General features: G+C 46.2%; 1 protein-coding gene across 1 annotated transcript in view; it reads left to right on the forward strand.

Moving 5' to 3' along the window:
• LOC147082100 (fer-1-like protein 6) overlaps positions 1-13,791 on the forward strand; it is a 199,852-nt gene that overhangs the window by 145,142 nt on the left and 40,919 nt on the right. The window contains exons 27-28 of the mRNA XM_085980446.1: positions 9,769-9,857; positions 12,525-12,623. Of these exons, the coding sequence (XP_085836572.1) occupies positions 9,769-9,857; positions 12,525-12,623 (188 nt within the window). The remainder of the gene's footprint in view (positions 1-9,768; positions 9,858-12,524; positions 12,624-13,791) is intronic.

The following is a 13,791-nucleotide window of genomic DNA, read 5'->3' on the forward strand; positions in this document are numbered from 1 at the left end:
ACGGTTCAGTACCCGCTTCCGCGGATTGAAGATATTTTTGCTTCGTTGGCTGGAGGGAAGCATTTCACGAAAATAGACCTGGCTCAGGCATATTTACAGATGGAGGTTGAGGAAGAGTCACACCAGTACCTCACCATCAACACTCACAGAGGCTTGTACCGCTATAATAGATTGGTCTTTGGGGTAGCTTCGGCGCCAGCAATTTGGCAGAGGGCCATGGAGCAGGTGTTACAAGGAATTCCAAGCACGCAGTGCTACTTAGATGATATCTTAATCACGGGAAAAGATGAGGAAGAACACCTCACGAATTTGAAACTGGTACTCACCAGGTTGAAGGAGTATGGCCTTCGAATTAATCGCAAGAAGTGTGAGTTCTTCCAAAAACGGATCTCATACTGCGGTCATGTCATTGACCGAGAAGGACTACATAAGTCACCTGAAAAGATAGAAGCGGTTGTGAAGGCCCCCGCCCCAGGGAACGTATCACAGTTAAGATCATTCTTGGGGTTGATTAATTACTATCACAAGTTTCTGCCAAATTTATCCACGGTGCTGCATCCGCTGAATGAGCTGTTGCGGAAAGAAACACCATGGAAGTGGAGTGATGAATGCAAAAAGGCTTTTCGCAGAAGCAAGGAGTTGATTACCTCGGAAGAAGTGTTGGCCCATTTCAACCCAGCACTACCTCTTCGTCTAGCTTGTGATGCTTCCCCGTACGGCATTGGGGCGGTACTTTCGCACAGGCTACCAAATGGTTCTGAAAGGCCAGTGGCATTCGCGTCCCGATCATTGACACCCGCGGAGCGAAATTATGCTCAAATAGATAGGGAGGCCCTCAGTCTTGTGTGGGGCGTGAAGAAATTCAACCACTACCTACAATGTAAAAAGTTCACATTGCTGACAGACCACCAGCCGTTGGTGTCCATATTCAACCCAAACAAGGCCGTCTCCACCATGACAGCACAAAGGTTACAAAGATGGTCCGTTTTACTGGGGGCACATCAATATGACATCGAATACAAAAAGTCTAAACAACACGGAAATGCTGATGGGTTATCACGCTTGCCATTGCCGGTGGTAGAAGAAGCGAGTAAAGTGGACCCAGTAGAGTTGTTCCACTCATCCATAGTGGAGTGTCTACCGATTACAAACTCAATGATTGAGAATGAGACAAGGAATGACCCGACTCTTTCACGAGTCTATGATTTAACGGTGGAGGGATGGCCAGCACAGAGCGAACCAACACTGCAAGCATTTGCACAGAGGAAAGAACAACTGTCAGTGTGTCGAGGAACCCTGATGTGTGGGTCGAGAGTGGTGATTCCACCCAAACTCCAAAAGAAAGTGCTAAAGGAGCTGCACGAAGGACATCTGGGTGGAGTAAAGATGAAGAATCTAGCAAGGGCGTTTGTGTGGTGGCCAGGCATTGACGGAGACATAGAGGAGATCACGAAGAACTGCCTAGGATGTCAGAGGGTTCAGAACGCGCCACCACAGGCCCCTCTGCATCCATGGGAGTGGCCCTCATCTCCTTGGCAAAGAGTACACATCGACTTTGCTGGTCCATTTATGGACTCGATGTTCCTAATAGCGGTGGATGCCCACTCCAAGTGGCCGGAAGTAATTAAGATGACCACCACAACGACGGAAAAAACCATCACAGTGTTACGGACTATGTTTGCTCGGAATGGCTTGCCGGAACAGATCTGTTCTGATAATGGACCGCAATTTGTGTCCGAAGAATTCAAGAAATTCTTAAAGAGCAATGGGGTTAAGCATTACACGTCAGCCCCATACCATCCCGCCTCCAATGGATTGGCTGAGAGGTTTGTCCAGACCTTCAAGAAGGCCGTAAAGGCCATGGGTAATGAAGACATAAGTCTACAACATAAGGTGGATAGCTTTTTGTTGGCATATCGGAATGCAACACATGCGGTCACGAATCAAACTCCCGCAATGATGTTTTGTAATAGACGCCTAAGATGCCAGCTGGATTTACTCAAACCAAACGTCAGAAGGGACGTAGAGAACCGGCAATTCCAGGGCATGAATGAAAGGCCCACTAGATCTTTCCAGATCGGTCAACGAGTTTTGGCCCGGGACTACCGTACAGAGAAATGGCAGCCTGGAACTATTGGAAAAAGGCTAGGGCCGTTGATGTACACCGTGGACATTGGGGACAATATCATAAGGCGCCATGTTGACCAGATCATAGGGTCCGCCACAAATGTGCAACCGACTTCACCACCTTGCCCGGGTAATGTTGAGGCTGAGATACCCCGAACACCTACGTCCGATCTGGTAATACTGGAATCAGCTGAACCTGACACTGGCTCTCAAGCCGAATCAACTTTGCCAGAAACACCGACTAATCCGCCTGGAATGACGACACCACTGCGGCGTTATCCGGACAGAATCCGGAAACCTCCGGAAAGACTGAATCTATGAACTGTCTGACATAAAGCTGTATATATGTTATAATGTTTGTTCACTATGGACTCCGTATGTTGAAATCTAAAAAGGGAGGATTGTAGTGTATGTACCCGTCTACCTTTAAGGAAACTATTGTATGTAACCGTTCACCTTTAAGAGAACTACTTTAGGTGTGGCACTACTTGTTTGGCTTCTGTATACTGTAATACCGACAGTGACCACACCAGTATATAAGTGTTGTGGCAGGATTGCTGGGGCAGATTCGCCCTGACCTTCGAATAGTAAAGACCTGTTTGTTTGTTACTTCTGAAGTCTGTGTATTTATTAACTGCACAACCCACAGACTTTACACTCTGTGTACAGAGGGACTGGATACACCTTCAAACTTGCACACTAACTAAGTTACCCAACAACAACAACAACTTGCATTTATACAGCGCCTTTAATGTAGTAAAACGTCCCAAAGTGCTTCACAGGAGCGTTATCAAACAGAATTTGACACCATACCACATAAGGAGATATTATGCTAGGTCAAAGAGGTAGGTTTTAAGGAACATCATAAAGGAAGAGAGAGAGATGGTGAGGTGGAGAGGTTTAGGGAGGTATTTCCAGAGCTTAGGGCCCAGACAGCTGAGGGCACGGCCGTCAATGGAGGGGCAAAGGAAATCGGGGATGTGCAAGAGGCAAGAATTGGAGGAATGCAGAGCTCTCGGAGGGTTGCATGGCTGGAGGAGGTTACAGAGATAGGGAGGGGCAAGGCCATGGAGCGATTTGAAAACAAGGATGAGAATTTTAAATTCGAGGCATTGCTGGACCGGGAGCCAATGTAATATTAACCCATTACAGCTTTCCATCTAATGCTTAAGGAAAAGTTCCTGCTGTCTGGCTGGAGGCACAATGACAAAGGTTATTTCTTTTTTAATTAAAAAATGTCTATTAGTTCGTCACCTCGGGCGTTCAGTGGTGCTGGTGGAGTATGTATCTTCATTAAAGTTTGCAAATAAAAATGATTCCACGCAGTTTGTTGAGAAACAATATGCAGCTCTTTGGTGAGTATACATCCATCCAATCTGTATAAACCTACCAGGGAAAGAGTTTGTGGCCTCATGGTGGCAATTAATCCATCTGCTCAGACCCAAGTTCTCAGCTTGTCAGCTTGGCTCAGTGGTAGAATTCTTGCCTCTCAATTAGAAGGATGTGGGTTCAAGCTCCACTTCAGGACTTTAGCACATAATCGAGGCTGGCACTTCAGTGCAGAACTGAGGGAGGGCTGCGTTGTCAGAGATGTGGTCTTTTGGATAAGACATTAAACCAAGGCCCCATCTGCCAGTTCAGGTTGTCGTAAAAGGTCCCATAACATTATTTGAAGAGCAGAGAGCTCTCCCAGTGTGCTGAACAACATTTATCCCTCAACCAATATCACCAAAAATAGATTATCTGGGACATTGTGGGACATTACGCACAAATTGGCTGCTACGTTTGCCTACAAAATAACAGTCACTACTGATGTTCCCCCTAAGGTGCGCGGCTGCGCACCATTCGCGAGGTCCCGTGCAGACCACTCAGCTGCTGTTCCGCTGGAAGAAATGCAGCTTATTTAAAGGGCTCGCGCAGGGAAAAAAAATTAAGGGAACATTGGTCACTACACTTCAAAAGTAGTTAATTGGCTGTCACATACTTTGAAACATCCTGAGGACATGAAAAGGCATTATCTGAGTGCCAGAGGCATGACTGGTTGATCAAAACCCATTCTAAACATAGCACAATTCAGACTTGAAGGCTGCACTTATGTTACAGTTCTGTAGAGTGTGATCCTCAGTGAAGTAAAGTGGAATTCTTAAGGGTAATCTTACGAATTTATGCCTCTAGCATGGAGCTTTGCCCATATTGTAAAAATACCATGATTTTCTGCCCGTTTGTCCACTTGAGATATGTTAGATCCGTGATTCTTAAAGTTGGATGTTTCCCAATAACTACACGGAGGCTGTAACTTAACAATCAACAGGTGTTTACTGGAGTAGGGTAGTCTCAAGACTGGGAGTACAGAGGCATGCTCAAGGCTTATATACAGGTGTGGTCACTGCCGGTACTACAGTATACAGGAACTGTAAAAGTAGTTCTCTCTGACAGGCACATACACTACAATTCCTCCCCTTTTAGATTAGCAGTACCCATAATATGCAAATAACAATTAACACTTTAACATGCACATTAAACACAAATAGTCCATTTATAGATTCAGTCTTTGGGGCGGCTTCCTGATCCTTTCTGGATAGTGCCTTTCCTGAGGTTCTTGTTCTTGGTGCGGAGGCGATTCTGGCCCCCTTTCATCGGTTTCCACTGCTACTGTTTCTGAGGTAGATGCTACCGGTATGTCGGGTTCATCCCCAGGTACGCGAGACATGGGGTTGACTCGTTCCTGTGACGCTAAGATCTGGTCGACGTGGCGTCTCACAATGTTCTCCCCGACATCCACTGTGTACATTAATGGCCCCTGCCGTGTGCATATCGTTCCGGGTTGCCATTTCTCCGTTCGGTAGTCACGGGCCAAGACTGGTTGTCCTACATTGAAGCTCCTTGTCGGCTTCTCATTGATGTGCTGGAATTGTTTATCCTCAACATTTCTTCGCATATTTGGTCTGAGCAAATCCAGACGAGATCTCAACCTTCGGTTAAAGAACATCATGGCCGGGGTCTGGTTGGTAACTGCATGTGTCGCATTTCTGTAGGCTAACAGGAAATTGTCCACCTTATGCTGTAGTGGAATTTCATCATCGCACATGGCCTTTATCGCCTTTTTAAAGGTTTGTACGAACCTCTCAGCCAATCCATTTGTGGCTGGATGATACGGGGCGGATGTGTAATGCCTTACCCCATTCCTTCTCATAAATTTCTGAAACTCTTCGGACACAAACTGTGGTCCATTATCAGAGCAAATCTGCTCTGGCAAGCCGTTCCTGGCAAATATGGTCCGTAGGACTGCAATCGTTTTCTCTGTAGTGGTTGAGGACATTTTTATCACCTCAGGCCATTTCGAGTGCGCATCCACTGCTATTAAGAACATTGAGTCCATGAATGGACCAGCAAAATCAATATGCACCCGTTGCCATGGAGAGGAGGGCCACTCCCATGGGTGTAGAGGGGCATGTGGTGGTGCATTTTGGACCTTCTGGCATCCTGAGCAGCTCTTAGTTAGGTCCTCGATTTGTTGATCAATCCCCGGCCACCACACATAAGCCCTAGCAAGGCTTTTCATTTTCACCCCTCCCAGATGACCTTCGTGAAGCTCATTTAGCACTCTCTCCCTTAACTTTGGTGGAATTACCACTCGGGATCCACACATCACTGTCCCCTGGCATACTGACAGCTGTTCTCTTCTGGATGAGAATGCTGGCAACAGTGAGTTGCCATGTGTTGGCCATCCCCTCACCGTCAAATCATATACCCGAGACAGTGTCGGGTCATTGCGGGTCTCCTTCTCTACATCCGCGTTAGTTACTGGCAATCGTTCAATTATTGACGAATAAAATATCTCGATAGGGTCCACTGCTGGTGCTTCCTCCACAGTAGGCAGTGGCAAGCGTGATAGCCCATCAGTGCTTCCGTGCTGTTTCGTGCCTTTATATTCTATTTCATATTGGTTCGCCCCTAGAAAAAGGGACCATCTTTGTAACCGTTGTGCAGTCATCACCGGAACGCCCTTCTTTGGATGAAAGATGGAGACAAGTGGTTGGTGGTCAGTCAGCAAGGTGAACTTCTGCCCATGCAGATAGTGGTTGAATTTTTTTACTCCCCATACTAGGCTGAGGGCCTCCCTGTCGATCTGGGCGTAGTTGCGCTTGGCTGAGGTTAGTGACCGAGACGAAAAGGCTACTGGCCTCTCCAACCCGTCTGGGAATTTGTGCAACAGCACCGCTCCAATACCATAGGGTGATGCATCACATGCCAACCGGATTGGTAGTGCTGGGTTGAAATGGGCCAACACCTCTTTTGATGTGATCAAATCTTTGCATTTCTGGAAAGATCGTTTACATTCGTCATTCCACTTCCATAGTACCCCCGTTTGCAGTAGAGTATTCAGTGGGTGTACTACTGTCGACAAATTTGGTAAGAACTTATGGTAGTAGTTTACCAGCCCGAGGAACGACCTCAGTTGTGACACATTTTCCGGTGCTGGAGTCTTGACTACTGCCTCAATCTTTTCAGGGGACTTATGTAACCCCTCTTCATCAATAACGTGGCTACAATACGAGATCTGCTTCTGGAAAAACTCGCACTTGTGGCGATCAGCTCGTAGCCCATATTCCTTTAATCTAGTGAGCACCTTTTCCAGGTTGGCGAGGTGATCACTGTCATTTTCGCCCGTGACCAGGATGTCGTCCAAATAACACTGGGTCCCTGAAATCCCTTGCAGGACTTGATCCATTGCCCTTTGCCAAATAGCCGGAGCTGATGCTACTCCGAACACCAGCCGGTTGTATTGATAGAGACCTTTATGAGTGTTGATCGTGCGGTATTGTTTCGAGGCTTCTTCTACCTCCATTTGCAAGTACGCCTGGGCCAGATCAATTTTGGTGAAGCATTTACCTCCAGATAGCGAGGCGAAAATATCCTCAGTCCGTGGATGCGGATATTGTACCGTGTGAAGGACTGGGTTCACTGTCACCTTAAAATCCCCACAGATGCGGACCTCTTTGGTTCCCCAGGCGTATTACTCAACGACCTCTTCATTACAGGGACGATGGGTGTAGCCCACTCGCTCCAGTCTACTTTGGACAGTACTCCTGAACGTTCCAACCCTTCCAGCTCTGCTTCGATGGCTGGTCGGATCGCATAAGGCACCGGTCTGGCCTTAAAAAACTTTGGACTTAAATTTTCCTCTATTTTAATCATTGCTGTTATGCCTTTTAGTGTTCCGAGTCCCTCCTGGAACACTTCTTGTGCGTCAGTTAGCATTTTTGACAGTCGTCCAGGTGTGACGCCGTCATCCTTTTTGGCCTCAACCTTCAGTGCCTGTATGGAATGCCAATCTAATTGTATCTTCCGGACCCATTCACGTCCTAGTAGTGGTGGTCCTCCATCTGGCAATACATATAGGTCCATTTTAGGTATTTCCTGGCCTTTGGATATCACTTTCACCCTTATTTTTCCTTTGGGGTAGACTTTTTGCCCCGTGTACGTCTTCAAGACATTCTCTGTAGCTTTCAAGGGTATATGTGAAACTAGCCGCCTGTAGTCCCTTTGGTTTATGACTGTTAGGGCTGATCCAGTGTCCAATTCCATTTTCACTTGGACTCCGTCTATCTTGAGTGTGACCCAGATAGTCTGGTGATCCTCCATTTTGGTTACCTTATGTAGTTTCAGACAACCCAGCTCCTTGCTTCCGGAGTCTGTATCACTTCCCTGCTCGTCTGAACTACTGTCCATCACCTTATGTACCTTTTTGTACTTCTCCTGTGGAGATTTCTTGCTGTTGGTTTTCTTCCCTGACCTGCAGACTCTTGCTATGTGTCCTGTTTTTCCACACTGTCTGCACACTTGGTCCTTGAACCAACAATCCTTCTGGTCGTGTTTTGTTCTGCCGCAGCGATAACACTTCCCTGCTCCATATGACATTTCATTGGTGCCATATTCTTACGGTCTCCGTTGTATCTCTGCAGCGCCCCGTGCGGCTGCTTCGTATGATACTTCCATGCTGAAAGCCTTGTCCAGCGTAAGATCCTTTTCTGATAGAAGCCGTTTCTGGGTTCCTTCACTTTGAAGCCCACACACAAACTTGTCCCTTAACGTATCTGATAGTCCCACTCCAAACTGGCAGTGTTTCGATAGCTTGCACAGTTCCGTTAAGTACTCAGCATTACTTTCGTCTTTATGCTGGTTCCTTTTGTGAAACTTAAATCTTTCTGCTATCAGCAGCGGTGTGGGGCTTAAGTGGTCCTGTAGGATTTCTACTATGCTTTTGAAATTCTTATCCACGGGCTTCTCTGGGGTTATCAGGTTTCGCAGTAAGCCATAAGTTTTTGCACCCATGGAATTTAACAAAACCAGTGCTTTCCTAGCATCTGGCACTTCATTCGCCCTGCAGTACACCTCAATGCGTTCCACATATGTCGCCCAATCTTCGACTTCATTGTCGAACGCAGTGATACTGCCACTCTTCGCCATCCCTGGGTGTGATTTAACTGTCTAAAATGGTGTCTCCCGTGCTCTCCCTTCTTCTCCGCTGGCACAAAATGGCGTCTCCCGTGCTTTCCTTCCTTCCCGCGCTCGCCCTTCTTCTCCACTGCGGCTTCTAAAAATGGCGTCTCCCGCGCTCTCCCTTCTTCTCCGCGGTTCAATGGCATCTCCCGCGCTCTCCCTTCTTCTCCCCGCGGACGCGGTTCAGCCCTTGAGCCCTGGCTGTGCTCTGCGCGTTCTCCTGTGCGCCTTTCCCGTTGCCGTCGCTCGGTCCTGAACCCGGCTGCTGCTTTACCCTCTCTCTCTGTCTGTTTGTTTTTCCTTCACCCTCTCTCTTACCCCATCGACGCTGCTCGGCTTTTCTACGCCGTCGGTCGGCTCCAGCCGCCGCTGTCCGGGAAGGGTGTGCGCTGTACCTGTTGCCAGTCTGTTGCTGGATCGTCGTGGCTGGGGAACCAAGCCTGGCTCTCAACAGCCTCTCCTGCGATGTTTACTCTCTGCCGGATGACTGGGCGGTTGCTCGTGGTCGACGCCCGTGCTTCTGGCCTCGACTTTCTTCCACCGTCCTCCCGGAGCGAATCCTTGAAGGGAAATGCAGAGTTGCAGGCAGATTCGAATCGACCTCGTCGCCACTGTTAGATCCGTGATTCTTAAAGTAGGATGTTTCCCAATAACTACACGGAGGCTGTAACTTAACAATCAACAGGTGTTTACTGGAGTAGAGTAGTCTCAAGACTGGGAGTACAGAGGCATGCTCAAGGCTTATATACAGGTGTGGTCACTGCCGGTACTACAGTATACAGGAGCTGTAAAAGTAGTTCTCTCTTAAAGGTACATACACTACAAGATAATTGCAGGAACTTTCAACTTTGATGGAGATGCTAAAACACGGGCAATATTGGATCGGCTGCCCATTATGGAAAAGAAAATTAGGTGGTGTGTATAATGGACGGACAATCCCATACCATTTGTTTAGATTGTCCTTGCCTGTTGTTGAATCTGAGTCATTCTCATTAACCACGAATGAGCCCATCACTTAATTCCCCATTCCCTAATCGTGTGTCTTGATGTAACCGTTCCTTTAGTATCATGTAGAATTTTATTGAAGCAGGTAACTGGTTCTCTAATATCATGTTTCTGCTTCTGATATTCCTCCAGGGCCGTGTTCAGATGTGGGTGGACATATTTCCAATGGATATGCCTCCTCCTGGGCCTTCTGTTGATATATCACCTCGCAAGCCGAAGGGGTAAAAGGAAAATTCTAATTGAAACACAAGTAGAATGATATAGTTTTGCAAGAGCACTGCACTGTTGGAGGGCTGTAATTTATTCTTTAAAAGGATATTAAAATTTAGTCTTGCCGTCATCCCTTTAATTAAATTGCTCACTTGTCTCATCATTACTGTGAGGCCTTCTTTGCTGCGTCTTATCCCTCTCTTCAGAGCTCTCTGTGCTCATTTATTTCTCTGACCTAAATTTGCATTATCAAAAAGACATCAAATCAAATTACCTGGAAATTCAAAAAAATGCACTGACTTTTGAAAACTAAATGTTCCAAAGTTTACTTCTGAAATCACCTGTACCCCTCCTTATCTGAAACCGAGACCAGTTTTAGAATTGAGGACGGAGAGGTTTTTTTTACTCTCAATTTCTTCTGGTGGTCCCTAATTAATGGTAGACAGTGGGAAAACTGATACTCCCGGCAATGACATTCCGCACTTTGATGAGTACAAATATATCACGAAAACATATAAATTATTTACTAATTAGAATGGGAAGTTTGAGCCACTGTGACAGTACTGGTTACAGAAATCAGTACAGTTATAACAATATGGAGTGGGTTGAAAGCTGTAAATAGTAAATCTTAATTCTGCAGATCATAAATTACGAAGTTTTGCTTTCTGGTTTCATCAGAATTCCTTGATTTCTTGAAGTCTTGTAACTCCTTGTAATAGTGTCTATTATTGCTTACTCTCTGGCACTGTTCTCTTATGGTTTCTCTCCTACACATCAGATCATAGACACTACATTGCCTCCAACAGCTTTTCCTCGTTCCCACGCAATCACCTAAGCCGTAGCTCAGGGTTCCGTCCTTGGCCACTTGCATTTCATCCCTTACATGCTACTCGTCGGAGACATCAGCTTGAAGCATGGGTCAGCTGATGACATTCTCTACAGCCGCCAATCTCGTATTAAGATCTGAATAAACCAAAACTCCCTCCAGCTAAATGTTGGGAAAATTGAAGCCATACACGTCAGCTCCCACCAAATACCTAAATGTCTCTGGCCTCCACTTCATCAACCTCCCTACCTGCCACCCCCAGACTAAGCTCAGAGGTGAGGAACTCTGGTTTCCGCTCCACCCAGAGCTCAGCTTCCTCCAATTTGTTACCAAGATTGCTTTCTTTTATTTCTGAAAAATCACCCACTTGCTCTCTTGCTCTCTGCTGCAGGAACCCTAACTCATGTCTTTACCACCTCGAGGCTCTAGTGCTCCCCTTGCTGACTTCCTGCTTCCACCTTCCATAAATGATGATTCATCCGAATGCTATGGCTTGTGTTCTCACCCAAACTAAGGCCTATGTCCACATCACCCCTGTCCTTCCCATGCTCAAACGGCTTCCCGTTTGAAATGACCTGAAGATACTCGTTCTCAACTTCATACCAGTCCGTGGCTTCACCCCTCCCAACCTCAGCAATCTCCTCCTGCCATACGTCCCTTCATGCACCCTCAGCTTTATGAACAGTGGTGTACTTCTCATCATCTGTTCCCTGTGGTGCACCATTGGTAGCTGTTCCTTCAGGTCCCCACCCCCTGGATCTTCATCCCTCAGCAACTCTCCCTTGTCCTCTCTCTCCACTTTCTAAAGCCTCCTAAAGTCTCTTCTCTTCGCCCACTCTTAACCCCATCCTTCCCTTATTCCCTCCTTCTTGGTGTCCACGAGTTGTCCACTGCCCTGTGAGGCAGATCTCTGTATATGAGGAGTTCTATAGAAAAGTAAGTTGTACATTTTATTTCGATTAGAATAGAGGGGGAATTTTGCCAGCCCTGGGGAGGCGGGTATGGAGGCGAGACTGCCAGGAAAATGGCAGAAACTGGGAATGGGTACCAACCCCGCTCCCAATCTGCCTCCGTGCCATCTTCCCGGGAGGCGGGCCCCCGACTCGCGCAGGGACCCATCTCCTCGAGGCGGGAAGGGGATTACAGCCACAAGTGTGGGCTTCCCGACGGCTGCGAACCTCGCCAGGGTCAGCGAGGTGAGCAGTGGGTTTGCAGGGGTGAGAGGGGTCGAGATGTCAGATGTAAAAGAGAGTGATGGGTGCAAGTGTGGAGAGGTAATTGTGAGAGGTGAGTGCAAAGTGTTCGAAAAAGTTTACTTACCTTTGCTTCTTCCTGCAGGCTTCAACCTTTGGGGATCCGGAGGTGCCTCATCTCCATGGTAGAGGTGACAGAATGGCTGCTGCATTCTCTGATGCAGCAGCCATCTGCTTTCTGCTAAGGAGAGAGATTTGGTGAGTCTTCAGTCCAAGGGCTTACCTTAGAACAGAGATTGTCAGTGTTTGACAGCTTCTCAAAGCTGTCAAACACTGACAATTCATCTGTCAAAAATATTTGACAGATGAAACGTCATACACTGACGTCCTCTGTCACCGGCTTTCCCTTAATTGGCTGGCTAAGCCTGCAGGGCGGGCTTAACAAGTTCAATCAAGGGAAAATAGCATGGGTTGGCTGGACGTTGTTGGGGACAGGACTGAAACCCGACAACCAGCTGTCCCGCTCCCAATGTGCCCCTATTGAGAAAATCCAGCCCATAGTGTCTGAGGAAATCAGATTGCCTCCAATTTAACGTATACATGTCATGTCTTAAATGTCTGTGAGATCGTCTTTGATCAATTGTTGTATTTGATTGCAGGTATGAACTAAGAATAATTATCTGGAATGCCGAAGATGTCATATTAGAAGATGAAAATTTTATTACAGGTCAAAAATCAAGTGACATCTATATCAAGGGGTAAGAGTTTCATTTGATTCAAATTTACTTTTTAAATTAGAGAAGTGTCTTATTGGAAACTAGGATTAAAATCTATTTACAATCTTACCGAGATCTTATAAAATAAAACAAATTTAAATGTTGGATTAGTTGTTGCACAAAATCAGGAACTCACTGTGTGAGGAATCAAAGGTACAAAACTTCTGTCTTACTCCAATTATTAGTACAAAAGCCTTCTCTGCCACTAAATTGTCTTATGCTCACATACTCCTACTTTGGGAAAAATATATTCATGTTTTACATTAGTTGTTGAACTATTAAACAATGAATTTAGAAATCCCAGCGTGTACAAGAAACTAAACTGCATCTGTTCAATGAATAACCAGTGCGTCCACAGATATATAACTGGCAGCAGGTGTGTATTTGAAATATACACACACTCTATAAGTTCATCTATTCATGTTTGATGCGGTTACAACTACATCCTATCACAAAATTTTAAGCAATTAGTAAAATGGTGTAATCTTGGAGCATAGTGAGGCCTTAATGATAGTTTCTCTCACTTCATTCCAGTTTGGAGAAATGCTTTGGATTCCCACTCATGATGTGTTTGTGTCCCTTATGTGTATTTTTCATACCCTGGGCAATGTTTACGAATACAGACAGTGTACGTTGTCCACATGCTTAGCCTCAATTTACTTCAACTTATTTCAGTTTTGGAGTATTCCCTAAAAGTGAAGACACACGTGTGCGTGTGTGTGTGTGTCTGTGTGTGTGTGTGTATATGCTGTACACGCACACAGATACAAAACACATTGAGTGATGAATTGGGATTCTACAGGTTAATTTGGATTAAAAATATTTTTTTCTTAATTCCAATTCAGATTGCTTGTATGAATAAAAATTGTTGGTGCCTCACAGTTGCTCTTCAATTTTGAACATAAAGTGTATGTGCCATTCTCTGACCCCGCACTCCCCCCTCCCCCTCCCATGCAATCTTGGCTTACCTAGTGGCAAGTTAGCTGAAGTGCTTGGACAAGAACTGTTGCCATATGGGATTATGCACTTGTGGGTAAGATTTCCGAGCAACCACAGTCAATGGGCGGGGGCTGAAAGTATGCAGTGCACCCAATTTCTCCACAGGTAGTGTGTGAATTTCCAGCAGGGCCTTAGATCAGGCCTCGGGAGC

This window comes from Somniosus microcephalus, unplaced genomic scaffold (assembly GCF_052327205.1).
Source record: "Somniosus microcephalus isolate GS21.2 unplaced genomic scaffold, FLI_Smic_1.0 scaffold175, whole genome shotgun sequence".
Lineage (NCBI taxonomy): Eukaryota > Metazoa > Chordata > Chondrichthyes > Squaliformes > Somniosidae > Somniosus > Somniosus microcephalus.